This window comes from Ptychodera flava, chromosome 13, assembly GCF_041260155.1.
Source record: "Ptychodera flava strain L36383 chromosome 13, AS_Pfla_20210202, whole genome shotgun sequence".
NCBI lineage: Eukaryota > Metazoa > Hemichordata > Enteropneusta > Ptychoderidae > Ptychodera > Ptychodera flava.
Genome location: NC_091940.1, coordinates 23,280,459 through 23,298,552, shown reverse-complemented (window position 1 = coordinate 23,298,552; position 18,094 = coordinate 23,280,459). Strand labels below are relative to the sequence as shown.

The 18,094-nt window shown below is 37.4% G+C and overlaps 1 protein-coding gene across 2 annotated transcripts; it reads right to left on the bottom strand.

The window, feature by feature from the left end:
- Positions 1-4,459: 4,459 nt before the first annotated feature.
- LOC139147872 (eukaryotic translation initiation factor 2-alpha kinase 1-like) lies at positions 4,460-18,079 on the bottom strand. 2 transcript variants are annotated; one of them, XM_070719088.1, is made up of 12 exons: positions 17,652-18,079; positions 15,532-15,758; positions 14,115-14,222; positions 12,806-13,000; positions 12,241-12,321; positions 11,738-11,937; positions 10,391-11,066; positions 8,811-8,910; positions 8,200-8,306; positions 7,557-7,689; positions 7,002-7,096; positions 4,460-6,351 (listed from the first exon to the last, which is right to left on the bottom strand). In XM_070719088.1, the coding sequence occupies exons 1-12, from the start codon at positions 17,731-17,733 to the stop codon at positions 5,977-5,979; spliced, it is 2,379 nt and encodes a 792-aa protein (XP_070575189.1). In that variant the 5' UTR covers positions 17,734-18,079; the 3' UTR covers positions 4,460-5,976. The 2 variants fall into 2 exon arrangements, with proteins under 2 accessions (XP_070575189.1, XP_070575188.1); XM_070719087.1 differs by having other exon boundaries at positions 10,391-11,075; positions 17,652-17,886.
- Positions 18,080-18,094: the final 15 nt, after the last annotated feature.

Genomic DNA, 18,094 nt, shown 5'->3' with positions numbered 1-18,094 from the left:
CTGGAGGTTCAACCGAACAGATCTGTTGTCAAGATCCTACAAGTAGTTTTAGCGATGACCAGTATTTACACCTCCACTGCCAAACAAAGCCGTGCACTTCTTTGTGTCTCAGATACTTTACACCTGAAATTGAACTAAACTTGCTCACACCGAGCAAATTGGACAGTTTCTGTTGATATCCACCCGGCAACTGTGTATAAATACTTTCACTGAGGGGATAAATACACTATTATCCAGGCTTTCAGCGCTTTCTTGAGTGTCAATTGTCAATGCATATTGTATTATTATGGTCCACTTGGTGTGGAAGAAATATAAATGTTGTTACAAGATCGGGTGACAGACTTCGAGCAAATACGTACGACCTCCGAACTAGTATTTGAAGTTGAATCCAAAAAAGCTGTATCAAATGTCTGCTGTCGGGTATATGAAGGGAAAAATATGTTATGAAGGACAGATATTTTGATGTTCTTGAAATAAGTGCCGGGCTGCAAAATTTAAAGGTAAAAAGGGGAGAGTTCACTGAAGTGAGATATTTGCGTCGAATGCACATGCCGTAAAGAGGACAGTCCGATTTACGACACACACACACATAAAATTTCACGTCCGTCATGTTTGTTTTCCCTATTTAAATAATTAATTGATGGCTTTGTGATCAGATCTATCATAATCTGATTATAGCAGAAGTTTATCGTCGATGACGTATTTCACACAGACTTTTAAACCTGTACCTTATACAATCAGGATATTTCAAGGCGTTTTAATCGGCGTGTATCAGCGATTTTACAACATTAACACAGCAGGGCTTGATGTGGTCTTTTTTACATTCAATCAACTAAATGCTCTCAGTTACACCATGGAGTACATAGTATGCTTGGTTTACTATTCATAAAACGTCAATTTATTAAATGTTGGCAATTACTCAATAAAACATTTCCTGACAGTCACATCATTGTAATGATAACAAAACCCTAATACCATGCATTCAAACACCAGCTACATTGTAATTCATCAGGAATAAAGAAGAAACACATGGCATTGACATTGCAAAGTGTGGTGATTTATGTTTCTCTTTCTGACGTGTGTAGAGTGGCCGTGGTGTGTTGTGTAACTGATAACATGTAAAATTACTTTGAGATTATTGAGTTTTAGCTTACAAAGAAAAGAAAGACAAAGTAAGGAGAGACTTGTTCGATTCAATTTTGCATCGTATAAGATCATTTGGCATCCATATTTATACTAAATCCAACGATATAAAATGAATTTCAGGCAAAGTATATTGCAGTGATCAAATTTGAATTAATTCTGTAATACATATTTAAACGTAAAAAAACGCTTTTAGTGAAAATGCTTTCAAACTTAATCTGTAATAAAACGAATTACGACAAATTTAGCGGCATTCGTTTTTTTATGGAAACCTTGTCTTGAGAGACATTCTAAAGTGATTAATAACATATTTTATTCATTGATAAAAACGGACTACTCTACTTAGTAGAAGCTTAAAGTTTGAAGCAGTTTAAACCACAGATGACCAGTATCCATAATATAATGGCTACAGTGACGTTCAAATCGACTGTGTCACTGGGCGACTCTGGTGCCACAGTTTATTGCCAGACATCATTCTCAATCTTTACATAGCATTGAAAAAATATATGTCTTTTTTATTTGGAACACGATCTTCAATTGTCATATTGACTTAAGGAGAAAAGTAATCATTATAAGTCTGATTTTTCAATTTAGATGTACAGGATGCTGTACACTGTTGCCGTGGAGACGACACGTCGCAGTTTGCCGAACGTCTGATGTGTCCAAGTTGCTTGCGCGGCACACACAACATTCCTAATTAACCACGGTAACCAGCCGCGCGGGCTTGAGGGGACTTTTCTGTTAAAATTGATTTCTTGATTTAATGGATGTATTGTCCAATTAAGATCGGGATCGGGTGGGAAGAGGGGATCAGAGTTAAATCTTGGATATTCCAAAGAAATCTTGAAATCCTAGCATATTTCAAGAGTCAAGATGTAGTCAATTTCATTACAGATATGAAATGCATCCGACTTGAATAACACAGTGAGACGCCTGAAACCTGTTTGCGAAGAGAAAAGAAGTTTTGCATGCAAGCGGTTTCTTGAGGGCGACCGCGGGTGAACTTTATCATGTTGCTATGTAAGCAACTTCGGGAAACAGTAGAATCATACAGAGGATGCGGGTACATTTGCAGACTATATAGTTTTAGAAGTTCTTCAATAGTAGAGAGCTGGTGATGGCATATCATATGTACGATATCATCATTCGAAACGAACATTTAAAATTTGATAGCGTAAATGCCTGGTGAAACGGATGCGTTTAGGCGCTTCAAATAAAGTGCCTTGTTAGCCGCCCGCGTGCCGGTAGGTTTTCAGAGAAAATCAAGAAAGCAAACACAATGTTAACACTCTTACAAATAAAAATATTATTTTTTTCCAAAAGAAACTAAAAATAAAGATTGAGCTTATGTTAATACACGTCTTGTGTTTTTTTGTCTGTGTTTGTTTTTTTCCCCCTGGCTGGCTGGAATGTTTTTCAAAAATCAGTGGACGGCAAAACAGAGAATTTTCTTTAAATGGCCTCATCCAAAATCATGGCAAGAGAAGCTTGTTTTGTTCATCACGATCCGCGAATACAATTTAGTTAACAGGCGACTTCTTCAAAAAAGCTTGTCAGTTAAAGGATTAAAGTAACTAACGGACTCTCCAAACTCACAAAAAGTATAAAAGTTGGAGTCTTCTTTTTTCAGAATTGGTTCACACCTGCAGTGGTCAAAAATGCAGTAAGTCAGTAAGTAAGAAAAATGCTAGCTATAGACTTCACTAACTTGTTGACAGTTTGTCTATTCAGCATATTTTCTGTCCCTCTCTCACATTCTGGAACAAGGGGTGTTGGGTCTAATTTTATCTCACGTTTCTCCACCCCCCACCCCCCGGGCATCAATTTGCAATTTTTGTTGTAAAGGCACAGAAAGAGGGTGTGTTGAAACTTTGCAGAACGCGCATTGGTACTCTGCTATCCATAGAGTGCCACCACAGCATGGTCAGGAGCAAGGCAAAATGATGTGTGGGCGAGTGGGGCGGTTAACTCTCATAGAAAAATGCATGGGAATGTTTTGCTTTTTGCTGCCCAGAACTGTAAATTTTGAATGATGTGGTGTAATTTGGTTTTACCCCGGACGTTTCTCTCTATGATTTGTATCGTGGTATTCCTCATTTCTACTTAATTTGTTATCCATTTTGATGTGCCATGTCGCACGCCCAAGCAGTGGTGTTGTAATAATAAAGAATGGTTAAAGGTATACAGTCACTGTAATCTAAATATGCCCACATATGGTCAAAGGGGTGTTTTTTTTGATTGATTGATTGATTGAAGGGGTGTTCTTTGGTATTCAAAATGCCCATGTGAGGGCGTTGTTTTTAAAAAGCGGCCACCCGCTTAAAATCTGTGATTGGTTAGATTTTTTCTTTCCATGGTAACTGTGGTAAATTGGAACAGGTGACAGTATACCTTTAAACGGAAACGGTCGTCGGAACAGAGCCTGTGCTAGTTTCTTGTTTACAAACAATGTATTTCGTGCACGATATCTACAGCACCTCATCATCATAAAACATTTAAATTGTACAATGTAAATTATGACAAACATGTTTTAACTTTCATCAATCACCATCGTACCTTGGATACAGTGTTTACTTTGGTCGTATGGGTACGACCTTTGAGCGCTGTTCCGACGACTGTATCCCTTTAATTTAAGGGTCGAGTGGATATAGCTTTCAAAATTTATGCCTATCTATGACTCTATATACACTACAAAAGTTGCATATCATGTAGTCTAGGTCTTTACTTTCCGTGTTGACCTTCTGGCTTTCACGTTGAAATCAAATTGTCTGAAATTGCCAAACAAACATTCAAAAGCCCAAATTCAACATACACAAATTTCCTGCGCACTAACAGACTAGACTGGACTGTCCGTCACTCGAGGGCCCTCTCTACCCCGCCTTTCTACGGGGGAGTGCCTTCGAGCGACGGCTAGTCCAATCTACAGACAGACATGCACGCCATGATCACAGCATCAGCACTCCAGGGTGCTTGGGAAAGGCACTCGCATGCCAAAAATATCGAAAGCAAAACTGAGATATGCTCAGAGCTTGTAGTCAGCACTTTCAAAAAATACTGATACAAACCTATTATTACACACTCTCTTAAGAATGCTTTTTGGTGATCAAAATCGGGGCAAGTCAAAATCTTTTTGCTGTATAGGAGTAACCATACATTTGAGTAACGAGGGGAAATATTAAGGAAACCAGCAAGGATATTTGAACAAATTATTTTTCTAAATTTTATTATGGAATTTGCTGAAGTGTGGGGGGGGGGGTACTTATCTACAATGGTTTGGTAACAACATATTAATGAAAACTACTGTGACAGCAAAACAGATGGTATACAAAATAAGTAATTTTATTACTCCCAATACAATAGTCTTTTCAAGATAAATGTCCACACATTATATTACTATAATAAATTACAATGGTCATATTTGATAAATGGTCCACTGGCACTGAAGCCTATTCTGAATCCTCTGAGATGCCGCTGCGTATAAACTGTTTCATCTCAGGGTACTTCACTATATGCAGGTCTGAAGAGACAAATTGAATGTAAAACCAGGTGAGACCAGACATTATACCTAATGTGAGGATTGCATGGCCACCACAGATCTCACAAGAATGACTTTTTTGAAACTTTCATAAACCATTTGCTTGAGATATCATTTGCTTGGGTTTAAGTTTCATGTCTTTTGAAGCTATTCCTTTGAGCAAATATGAATCATATCAGACAAGTTACTGCAAGTGGAAATATTATCTGATGCTCAAAGCCAATGAGTTACACTCGTTGCACTGAGCACTGGGGAGCAGAGGTGTTGATCAAGCAAAGCTGGTGTGAGTGGAAATTACATTTCCTTAAAATTATCACCGACTGCAAGGCACAGGTCTTGCTATGTTACCTTCTGAACTTTTGACCCGAATGAAAGTACAACGAACCTAAAACATGGGCCAATGTAGGTAATATGCACCTCAGAACAGAAAGCATTAAACTTGCAAACACTTTCCTAATGAAATCATTCTCTTTGTAATAAGAAATACATATTTGGGGTCCCTGTGAAACTTTTGCAATGAGAGTGAAAAGAAACCAACATTTACAAATATTTGAAAATTAAATGGCTCCTAAACCCTGTGTAACGTACAGAAATAATATTTTTGAAATTCATGAAAACAAGTGATGAAAACTTCACTTACTGCACAGGCTTCAAAACAAGGCCATACATGCAGTAGACCAGCAAGGCATGTACAAAATTTGAGAGTACAACCTATCTATCCATGAGGCACACTTTACCTTTTAAGCTAAATCTTATCTAATCTACTATCAACTGAATTTTACCACCAAAGAGATTGCAAATTTTTGATTTACAAAAATAAAATTTCCACTGGCATCAACCACACTCGATCAACAAAGGACACATGGAAGTCAAAACAAAACTTGAGACCAAGTAGTGACCATAAAATACTCTTCTTTTGTTTTGGACAAAGGATTGTACATATGGTCTGAACCAGAGCAGCCTTTTACATTCTGTGTGTTGTATGATTTAGGTTGATATGTCCAGAAAACCCTGTGTGTAATTTGTAGTGATTCACGGTCCCTCCACAAAAGTGGAGGGACCGTGAGTGATTGTAGCATTGCTTTTCTGGCAATGATGATACACTCAAAGCACTGTTGTGTAGCATTAGACATATGTAGTTTGATGGATTTAGTTTGGATAGTTGTTTTACATGAAAGTGTGTGTGTTGTTAAAGTAAGATGACACAGATGGGGCCGGGTTCACTCAATATTGCTCAATTCACATGGCTAGGCGTAGTGAATAAAGTTAAAGTAACCCTGTGGATATATAAACCTGAATTATTTAAGAGACTGGTTTTGAAGTTTTTTAATCAGTTCTTTCTGGTCCCTAAGTTCTTTCCTCAATGCTGTGAGTTCCTGGTCCTTTTCCATGAGTTCCTGGTCTTTTTCAGACACAACATTCCTTAGCTGGGAAATGATCTCGTCTTTAGTCTTGTACATTTCGCAGTCCAACACTTCCTTGGCACTGGGTCTGAGGGCGCTTTCCTTGGACAGTAGTCTCTGTATCACAGAGTACTCCTTTGGCCATTTCTGCTTGATGATGTTTGGTATTTTGCCCTCTCGGAGGTTTGATAAGCACTTCACTCTTTCCATTTCAGTGCCAAACGGATGAAATAGTTCAAAGAGAATGATGCCCAGGCTGTACATATCAGACTGTGAAAAGAGAAACATAAATACAGACACAACACAATATCAGTATCTTCATTTAAAGTCGTTGTGTGGGAGAGGATGCATGTGTGTTTTCGCCAACTTTGGAAAGAATTAGCATGCAGATGATAACAGTAGCAGAAGAAAATAAAAATGAAACTTCTGTTTTAATTTCTTGTTCTATTTTCTAACATATAACAGCATATATTTCCACAATGTTATCACTTCTGCAGTCTGGAGGATGGCTATGACTATTTAAAAAAAGACACCTTGTCTTGACTTCTTGAATGGAGTTTTCTACAAGTTATCTTTGTTAAGAGTTCAGTTTCTTTTCCTATATTCATTCACTTATGCTGTCTTTTTTGAGGTCATCATTTGAAAACAGTTTTTCTGTGTGTTTTTATTCTACTCTTACTGATTAATACTGATATTCAGCCACAACACAGCCACAGTTATAAAGGGTCCTTTGGTTTTGATACCTTCAGTTGAATTTACATAATTTCAAAATCTCTGCTTTCTAACCTTCACTCCATACAAATACCAGTATATCTATTGAGAAGTTTGAATCAACTGATAAATATTAATGAAGATAGGAACTTTATTTTTTCTTTTTGGCATTTGGCTCAACCATTTTACAAGGGCAATTTATTTCTCACCTTATTGTCATAGAATGATCCTTGCAGCTGCTCTGGTGAGGCGTAAGTTGATGTACCAACACCTGACGTATGGCATTCATCTCGGTGATATGAGGCTATGTAAAACACCACAGAAAGAGATATGAAAATTTTCTCCCCCATTTTAACTGCAGAAATTATGCAATTTTTTCACAGGTAATTCGAAAACTTTAAGCATGATAGCTAGTGAGTAAAAGGGGCTTATAATTATATGATCTACTGCTTGTTTAATCCTTTTCCTGCCAAGTTCATATTTCACCATCAGGCCCAGTTAGTTAAAACTAGTGAAGCAAAACATGTCCCATATGGTGCATTTTAACAAAGACTTGAAGATTTGAAGGTCCCAGACTAAAGCTACCATAACATACCACGCCAAGTGGGTGACAATACAAATGATTTTGGCTCAATACTGCTTTTTACTGACTTGGCTGCCAGTGGAAGTGATACTGTCTGGTGGGTGAAGGGTTAACTTTATAAAGTCATCATCAAAATCTTGGTGGTATTCTGTATATCAGTGAATAGATATGCAATGCTTGCCTGTCAAGCCACCAGTGGCCAAAGGTGTTAAGGGTGTGTCGTTGTCAATGGCGTCTTCTCTTGCTAGACCAAAGTCACCAATACGTACACAGCAGTCATCTGCACCAATACTGTCCAGGAATATGTTTCGTGGCTGTAAGAGGGAGACAGAATTTCTTAAAGTCATTGCTTAAAAAAAATTCCTTTTAATCAAGAATTGTACAATATTCCTGAATATACTGCTCAAATGTAGATTGTTTGTTGTTGAACAATATCTGAGTGGTGCCTGGGAAGGTGCTCCTATGCTGTGGGGAATTAATAGAACGACAAAATGGGTACCAGGCTGTGCATACTGGTATGATGAAAGATTTATCCATCATACAGAAGCTTATTTATTTCTAAGTAGAGATCGACATGACACGAAGGTGCACTGATATTGATGTGGTACAAATCATTTACTTTCTAAAAAGTTTCATCAGTGAATAGCTGTCATCCATCCCTAATGTATAAACTACCAAAGCTACATATGAGTATGTGGAAGTTTTTGAAATCAGTTAATATGACTCTCAAGTCGAGTTCTGATGATGTAAATATTTAAGAAAGAAATATTGAGGAAAACCAAATTAATGATGATATTTAAACTTCCTACAGTCAAATTGCTTACCTTTAAATCCCTGTGCATCAAACCCTGACCGTGGATGTAGTCAACACCCTCAAGAATCTCCTTGAACATTGTGTTGTTCATAGTGTCACTGACCACTGAGAATGGATCTGTAAACAATGGATGGGTATATGACCTTTGACATATGTCTCATGTGCTTGTAAAATAAAGAAAAATTGCTGGCATAACATTGTACTTGACTTGAATTGCTGGTCAGAAACCGAAAATTACAATGAAAACATTTTGTTTGCTGCCATGTAAAATTTCTCATCCCCAGTCACTCACTGTTTTGAAACTCACATTTAAAATGTACTTTTCCAACCAAATTTTAGTGCAACATTTTGCCATTTTTATGAACTTTTCTGTAATTTTTTTATAATTTTGGACCAAATATACAACATTTCATTGGCCATAGTTTTTTATCAAAATTTTGGCAAAAATCTTCACAAAAATTGACTGAGGTATACCAGTATCTTAGAAGGGTGACAAAAATTGACTTTGGCGCTCAAAGGTCTGATAATGGTTTGCTTCCCACTGGATTATTGCAGGTTTTTACTGAGCGATACTGACTGAAGATATGTCATACAAGTTACAAAGATACACATATGATTTACCTGTCTGTGACGGTAACCAATCAGTATTTCTGCTGACCAGCCAGTCCCTGAGTGTGTGTGAACACAGCTGCATCTGAATGTACAACATGATACCGTATTGCTGCATGGGAAGAAAACAAAAAAGAAAGAAATGCAGTTACAATACACGTGCATGAAATCAAAGAGTTCCAGAGGAGACCCTTTTGAACTACACCGACTTAGTATTTGCTTGATACTAGCAGAGTATTCATTATCTCTGTATTTTCTGGGCAAGTTGACTGGCTATGCACTAATTTTGGCCAGTGTTTTGATATCAAAAGTCATAGCATTTATACAGAGGAAAACTCTGTCATGGACTCCCAACTTCCCGACAACCACCTATCAATGAAATTGTGCCATCTATACTGTAAAAATCCTATCAATTTCACCAGAAAAAATATAATAATGATTTTAAATAGTTGAATAATTAGAAAATTAACGAAGCCAAAATAATTTTAGCAGTCGAATTATGAGGGACTTGAACTTTTTTTGACAGTTCATAGGTGATAAGCTTTCCATCTTGGACGATTGACAGATATAAAGGTGACTTTCCTGAAGTCTTCACTTAGACATTCTGTGCTGCACATTGTATTGTTCTGTGTATGTTATTGAAAATAAAATGTTCAAAACGGCTTGTCATGATTGGTTGGTCAAATTATTAGAGATTGAGAAAGTCCCAATTTCAATTGGTGGTCGAACTGATAAGGGCAAAATAAAGTTAACGGTACATGTTGAGAAAAAAAACACAGAGTGTTTGAATTAATAGGGTTTTTATGGTACTTGGAAATTGTGGAAATACAGTCAACTCGCACTTTTTCCAACCCGCCCAGAACCAACTCGCCCGATTCCAACTCGCCCGATACCAACTCGCCCGATTCCAACTCGCCCGATACCAACTCGCCCGATGCCAACTCGCCCGATGCCATTTTGCACATTGTTTTGAGATGGAGTGTAGTTATAGATTCCATGTACGCTAACCCGATGGCCCGAGGCCCAGGCCAGCTATTTTCATATCACGGGGCAGTAACTCGTGAAAGACGGTCCTGCTGTTCCTAAAAACGTGAGCCAGTATAACTGCAGTAACTATCCTTTTACGTAAAGAAGCCGAACAAATTAATTTTTTTCAAGAGATTTGCAAAACGTGAAATTCGCAAATAAAAAGTTTTCAGTGTTGGCACATAGGCCTATTTCAAACCGCACCTGTGGTTCTCAATGTTAGAAATATTTGTTGTTAGAAATAAAACGTTTTATGCGTACCAGGTACTCATAAAATTGCAAAATAGCATCGGGCGAGTTGGCATCGGGCGAGTTGGTATCGGGTGAGTTGGTTCTGGGCGGGTTGGTATCGGGCGAATTGGTATCGGGCGAGTTGGCATCGGGCGAGTTGGTATCGGGCGAGTTGGCATCGGGCGAGTTGGTTCTGGGCGGGTTGGAAAAAGTGCGAGTTGACTGGTACCCAAATTGTGAACACCACGAGACCACACTTGTCTGTAAAATGCCCACATAGTCATGCAAATAACACGTTGTGTATGAAATAACCTTAGTCAAGAATTCTGGCTCACCAAACTGAAAAGTCCACCACTTGGTCCGTACTCAATACCATCATCAGAACTGTATTTCTCCCTCTTGCGTCTTGCATAGTGTTCTCCACTCTCTGGCTCCCAGCTGTAGCTCCTGTTCAATTTTTTACTCCAGGAGGAATGGCTGCTCGTTGTGGGCCAGTCTCTTGATAAGTTAAATCCATTGACAGAGACGGAACGGCTTGTATCGATGACATCCAAGTCAATGCTGTCCTCCGTCTCTGCTCGATATGAGCGCTGAACAGAAAATTGTTCCTCTCTCTGGTCATAGTTCCAAACACTCACACTTTCAGTGTTCTTGTTTTTGTCAGTTTGTACTTTGCTGTCATGGATTGACAAGTGATGGACTTTGTTGGTTAGCACCATGGTTTCCCTCTGACAGGACGCTCCTTTCGGAAAAACCTGTGGGTATGCTGTAGCGCCAATCTGTTGTGAGTGTTTTGGGGAATTCATTGGGGTTGTAAAGTTATCCTCTCCCTCCCCGTCCAGTACTTTTGAAGTCAAGAAACCCTCTTGTGGGGAGTTCATGGGTGTTTCAAAATCTTCACTGTCCGCACTGTACATGGCAAACGAAGAACTTTCTACCTTTGAGGTATGGTAGTTATTTATTATTTTGAGTCCTTGTATTGAAGAATGAGATGTGTTGGCAAATATAATGCTGTCAGAACTGGAAAGAAAGAGACAGAAAGTTATCAGGCATTTTCACTTAAAAGAAAAGTACACGATAAATACTGTTTACAAAAAATTGTGAGTTGGTCATGAGAGCTACACGTACATGTAAATGACTTGTGTGCACGGATTTTATATACATGTGTTTTCAAGAAACTTTACTATATCCTATCAAATGATACTTCTTCAAGAAGATTTACATGATGAACACTTTGTAGAACTAAACGTGAGAAAAATACTTTCCCATTTACTTTTAAAACTCTGTTAGAAGGCTTGGAAGTAACTACCATGTATGATGAGAAATTTGAATCACCGAATGATTGGGTGTGCTGTTTTATTGCATTTCCATTACACATGAATACTTGCATTTAATTTGCATTTTACGCTGTTCAAATTTAATCTATAGCTACATAATCATATTTGCAAACTACTATGACACCAACAAAGATAATAGACGTATAGATATTGCATTTCAGAGCAAAAAGCACATAGATATTATATGCAATTTTTGAAAAGAAACCACTGAGAAAAGAGGAAAATTTCAGCAATGATATTTACTAGTTCTGTACTTTTATGGCTGCTATTAACCTCTAACATGGTACAGGATCACTGACATGTTCTGTACGGCAAACATCACCAATACATATACACAGTACATACCTAAAACTTGTGCTTTCATCGATATCAGCTGACTCATCATCAGAGGCATCTGACGAGGATGACTCTGAAGCCATTTCTATCTGTGGTAGTTTGGTGAACGGTGGAGAATTTTTGAATGACACTCTCTCCAGCCACGCATTGTTGTAACCCACAATGTGTGGATGGTGCATCCCTGCCAACAGTTTGACTTCTCTTAGGATCTATTTCGAGGAAAGGTAAAACATAATCTATTGATTTCATCCATGAGATTTTGGAAACCTGGATATCTTTCCATTTATTCAAGTCATTAAAAATCATCTTACAATACTTGTTTAAGGGCAAATCTTAGATTCAGTGTTGACTTTCAAATAACAATACATGAATCTTTGCCTGACCTGACGTGGCCTGATTCAAATTTTCTGTATCGGTTGGTTATCCTAAGAGAAACTATCAACAAAATTGTGGCAATAAATCTTAGATACTGTAAACCTATCCTCATAAAATTTATTGGCAGAATTCCTTACCTTTAGGCATATGTCTGGATTATTTTCTTTTAACAGAATTTTCTTCACAGCATATTCTCTGTCATCTAGTTTATTTCTCACCTTCAAAAGTAAAAGCAGGATGTAGTATTATAGGTTTGTGCAATACTTGGACAGAAAATGAAAGCTTAAAAGATTACTGATAGGAGAGAAAATGGACACACACTAGAGAAATCCATACGCAACATTCTCTACAAATGAATCTGGGTATTGGTATGATATCAGTGACCCATTTCTGGTAACCAGCTCAGTCTAAGCAGTTTTTAGTGTACCGGTATTTATGCAACTTTTCAGAAAATGTTTCAAAGCAAAAATAATTCTTGTATTGTAATCAACTGAACCATTGAGGAGAGTTGAGCCAAGAATGGAGTGGAGTACAAATGGTGAAATTTTCATCAAAATGCAATACCCACATTTGGCTTATAAGTAATAGACGTCTTACTATTTGCTGACTAGGAAATCACAATTGAAATAGAAACACTAGCATCAACGCTGAAATTAAATACAGAAATACAGAAATGAAAATTTCCAATCTCATCCACACTACCTTGTATACACGACCAAATCCTCCTTTTCCAAGAATTCCAAGCTCAATGAACTCTTGCCTGTATCGACTTGTAAAGGAGTCAAAGAAATTGTCCTTCTTCAACTGGACATAGTGAGGGAGTATTCTTGTGTCTTGCATTAGAATGGCAGCCCTCTCTGAGGGGTTTGATGGCATTGGCAGTGAGAGCTGTCTGGGCTGCAACAAACAATTTTGAAATTTGACAAAATCCTGCCAACGTGTGAGCGTAAAAATGCTGTAAGCTTACCATCGGCAGTGATTTCAATATGATATTGAAGCATATGCTAATTTGTGGTTAGCGTGTCAATCAAACAAGACAACTACAATGAATAAACTCTTCCCATCATACCCAGTTTCAAAGTTACTTTGATGATGAGATGTTAGTATATGAGCTTCAATGTATTTGTTTCCAAATGTGTTGAAGATGCTTCAAATACTGACTCCCACTATGGTACTAACAGTAGGTTCTCAAAGATAGTTGCAAATTATTGTAACACTAACAATGCAGTCACTCCATCACCACTGTGATATCTAAGCCAGTGTGGTAACACATGGTATCACTCTGTCACTGTGATAAAATGACCATGTTTTCTCCTTTCTACCATTTTTTTTATTTATCTGTTTATTCTACCACTGTTGATTTCCGGAAAGCGGATTTCACTGCTGTGCATAACTTATGCCCTCTGCCTGATCCTCACTAAAATTGTGTTTATTAAAGCCCCGATAGCTGTGAATGTGTTATAAACTGATCTCAAAATATCCTCAGTTTTCCAAGACTTTTCTTTGAATAAGACCCATTAACGACAGAAAAAGTGTATAACACTGTCACAAGTGTCGAAAGTGGCATGTAAATTCAAATGTTTTAACATCATTTTACATTTCCCTACATTTTCAAAAATTAATCACGTGACAGAGAAAATAAAGATTACAACAACAAAATGTTGGCCATCGTGTATTGTGCATTCAAGTAAATGGTATCGTGCTTGTTTCCTTTATGATCATGATGTGTATGTGCAGGAAATATGTCAAATTTTCTACTTTTCCATGAGGGAGCCATTTTATGAGTGTGGCATGGTATGTTAAAATGCGTAGGCATGGTCCGAATCAGCGAGCAGTGATATTCCTGTACATGTCCTTCAGTTAAGTACATTAATACAAACAACACTGGTTTGAAAATAAAATCATGAAAATAATGCATAAAATTCGTAGCTACTGGGGCTTTAATTGCTTTAGTACATCTGAGTCTTAACACAGCAAATACTGGTGCTATTACCAATGGTGGTTGTCTTACCTCTTTTGGTAGTGTGGCTGCAGCACCTTTCAATAAATTGATCAAAGCCGTTTGATACTGGGCTCTCATGCCGCTGAACTCATCCAGATGATAAAGTGCAGGCAAAATCTGCATAGACCAAAAAATGTATGTGAATACCGTTAAAGTCATTTTATAAGACGCGTCTTTTATTATGATGTTGCAAATTTTGAACCCGAATTATTTCTCAAGAGATGGGGTGCGGCTTATAATATGTACTTTTTGCATTTTTAAAGGAGGCGTGCCACTAATAACATGGAAATTCTCAGATTATTTTTTTTCAAGGAGTGGGGGGGGGGGGGGGGGGGGGGGCTTACTAATAGAAGTTTGCCTTAATTGAATAAATAACTTTAAAAGATAATTAAAAGAAGAGTTTGCTTATGGTTGTTCTCTTTTGGAGGATGTTGTTGCCCATGGTTAAGAAACATGTGAAGTGAAACAATAGACGATGTTCCGCTGATTGCGAGATTCGCGAGTCTTTAATACATGCCCGTAGAAACAGGTTTCCAGCTTAGTAATACAAGTCAAACTTTGTATGGAACTAGAAAAAGTGCAGAACTGAGCAAAAGATTGCAACTTCATATATTTATGCAGTGTTTAACGTAATTAGCGACTTGTCCTGTTTTACGCAGTTTGTCCTGCGTTGCGAGAACACGGCCACTGCGAACCACATATTTCACAATATCTCGAATGTCTCGCACGGTTCGGAACATGGTCTATTTTATTGAACCCCAAGGAACAACAAAGTTTCAACTTTTGATGAATAGAGCCGACCTCAATGGTGGCTGGTAGTGTGACAGCTGTGGTGGAAAAGGGGTGCGACTTATAATGCATACGTTTACCATTTTTGAAAATTTAAGGATTTCATCCTACACAAGTCAATCAAAGGAGGGTGCGACTTATAATGCAGATGCGTCTTATAAAATGACTTTAACGGTAATCATCATGGGTTTGACCTTGTGTTGAATTCCTTCCCAATGATTTGATATGAAACTTTAATAACTATCATACCGTACATGTAAGTACACACTTAACCCTCTGATTTGAGTACGCAATCAAATAATCATCAATATCACATTTACATCAAGCATGTACCGGTATGCACTGGTTGTTCAATGTACAATTGGGAGGCAAAATTCTTACATTTTAAGGCAATTCACTTAACTTGATAACTCTTTTGGGAAGGAGGGTACCCTAACAATAATGTGAATGAAATGATCATCAATTCATTTTTGCAATGGTTTCATGTATTGTGTCTAAAACCGGGGTCGAATACACGCATGGTCACCCATCATTCAGTATCTTTCAACATGTCAAACAATATAAATTGTATCTCACATCAAACAAAATTCATGAAAAACGGCTGACTATGTCCCTTTAAACAGAAATATTCGTTTACCTTCATGTCTGAAAGTCCCTCACACAATTTTTTGAACAGCTCAGTAGATCTCCTTGGGTCAGTTTCATAGCATTTGCATAGATGTTCCAGTAAAGACACTAATAGAAGATGATCAGGAACGGTTCTTCTGGCTCTGTTAAGTCTTTGTGCAATCTCACCTCGATGACCTGTTCTCAATTTTTCAGTGGGAGATGATGTTGCTCTACTCTTCCCTCTCAGATCAGAATCTGTAAATACCAGTAATTTACATTGCATCTGCTTCATGAGTTTTTCTCAAAGAACAAAATGTTGACGGTATCCTTGGTGGCAAATATAAGTTATTTGATAATCACAGGGCAAGACTTTTTTGAGGTCTTATCCTTTGATTACTATGATAGTTGAAGCATTTTTTTAAGAGAAGGACAAAATACCTTCAAGGATTTTCAACAAAATTTGATCTTGCCAATGAAAAGAGATGAAACAACAGCAGTGACATTGAATGACATTTTGTGTATTATCACATGCTTCATATATTGAACATAACACACACCATAAGATTCAATTGTCGGTCACATAGCGGACATCATACCGGTAGTCATCATTTGACTGAAAGTGATCTGAAACTATTATCAACTTGAAAACTTTGGGATATAAAAATGATTAAATTACATGTTTCACTTAGGAAAGCTGGTTTTCACAAAACTTATAAGCATAAAAATCCATAGACCACATAATTGATTTGCATGCAGGACAATCATTAGTTTGATTTCTATGATAGAAGAAGTCAAATGATGACTAAATGGCCTAAATGGCCAAAAAGTTACCATTCCTATGGAGAGTACGACAGTAAACACTGAGGAAAGTAAATTTCCTTGCCAACACAATCAACACAAACATCAGACATAACATTCATATAGTCCACATTGACAAGTTAAATGCTGAGCATTTTGACATGATTTTGGCATACATCTCAAGACACAAAAGAGTTAGAAAAAACAACTGGAAAGTACATGGAGACAATTTCACTACATATTGCTTTAGAAGCAAAACACAGATTATTCATAGAAAAAGTCTTGACATTTCTAATACTGTGACTTTGTCATATCGTCTCAATCATTTTTTCACTATAATAAATACCGTTCAAAATTACAGTTCTTGTTTGCAGTTCTTCAATACAAATATTTCCAAAGTAATCCACATATTGGACAGTGTCCTTATACATTTATGTATGCAGTACATTTTGAATGAGACCTAATGATACTGCTTTTGAAACTAACTTTGATAAGTTTCAAAAGCAGACATGAAAACTGCTGATCTTGCACATTTGATGTGCTGGTGTGTCTACTGTCAGCTGGTTACTACAGGTTCAATATTTCAATAACAGTCAATAATTTTCACAGGCGGCAACCTGCATATTTTTTACATTCAAACTTGATGAATATTATACACATACCGTAGGCTATTTAAAAAAAAGAATGTATTTTGACAGCCTGCATGTTTACATTGTTTTGTTCCATTTTGAATGTTGGCCATTAGCTGTTATCAGCAGTATACTCCCAGGTTAAAGTCGATTCAACAAGTGTTTATAGATTTATGGCACTATTATTTGCTCACACCTACAAATTTGTGAACAGCTAACATACTGCAGGATATTCCGTCTCTTGGGAATGCTCTGGAAGTGTAATTAATTAGTCTTCAAACTTGTCTGGTTGAAATTTACAAACTTTCTCAACATTTGGACTTCTGAATGATCGTAAAAAATGTGACTGACGTTACAACATTACATTGCCTTTCTAATTCTATGCTTATGATAAAATGTTAACACAGTAGTATGACGATATACAAATGTGTATAGCGATAATATAATCTGTGAGTGTGAACCCTGAAAATATTAGAGTTGAAATACGGTCGTGCTATTTACAAATCTTGTATGGAATTGAAGGTCTTCAATAATGTTATCAGCGCGCCAACATAATTTGAAAGAACAACAACAGTCAACATGACTCATCTTCTTTTCATACAAAACACTGACGAGATACAATTCACACAACTTGGACGTGTGTGAAAGAGAGCGAAGCCAGTGAAGGGTACACAGTGACTTAGTTTATAGTAACACAGGCGTAGTAATAGTAATCGCTTACCGTCAAATTTCTTCAGTGTTGTAGGCGGTTTGCGCTCAACTTTTGATAAAGTCGTCGGAGTAACTCTTTGTTTGAAAGACATTGTGGTAGTTTAACGCAGCGGTTACCGAATTACCGGTATAAACCATCCAGTTCACGACAAACTAACGCAAAGTTATAAAATGCTGCGTACGGATGTCAACACAGAACAGTGAACATGTAAAGTGTAGTGTCCACAACTTCTGTAAAGAGCGTTACCGAAAAGGATTCTGTGGCGCTGCTTGGCATGGTTTTTACTCAGTTCGACAGCAATTGCTCTATACCGTGTATCTTTGATGACTATGTCTTTGCTCTCTACTCCTGGGAATCCCCAAACTGCAACAAATCCGACGGTGCACCGGTGATGCAACTTCTGTCGACTTTTACATTTGAACGGTAATTCAATATGCAATTTGCAGCTGCGT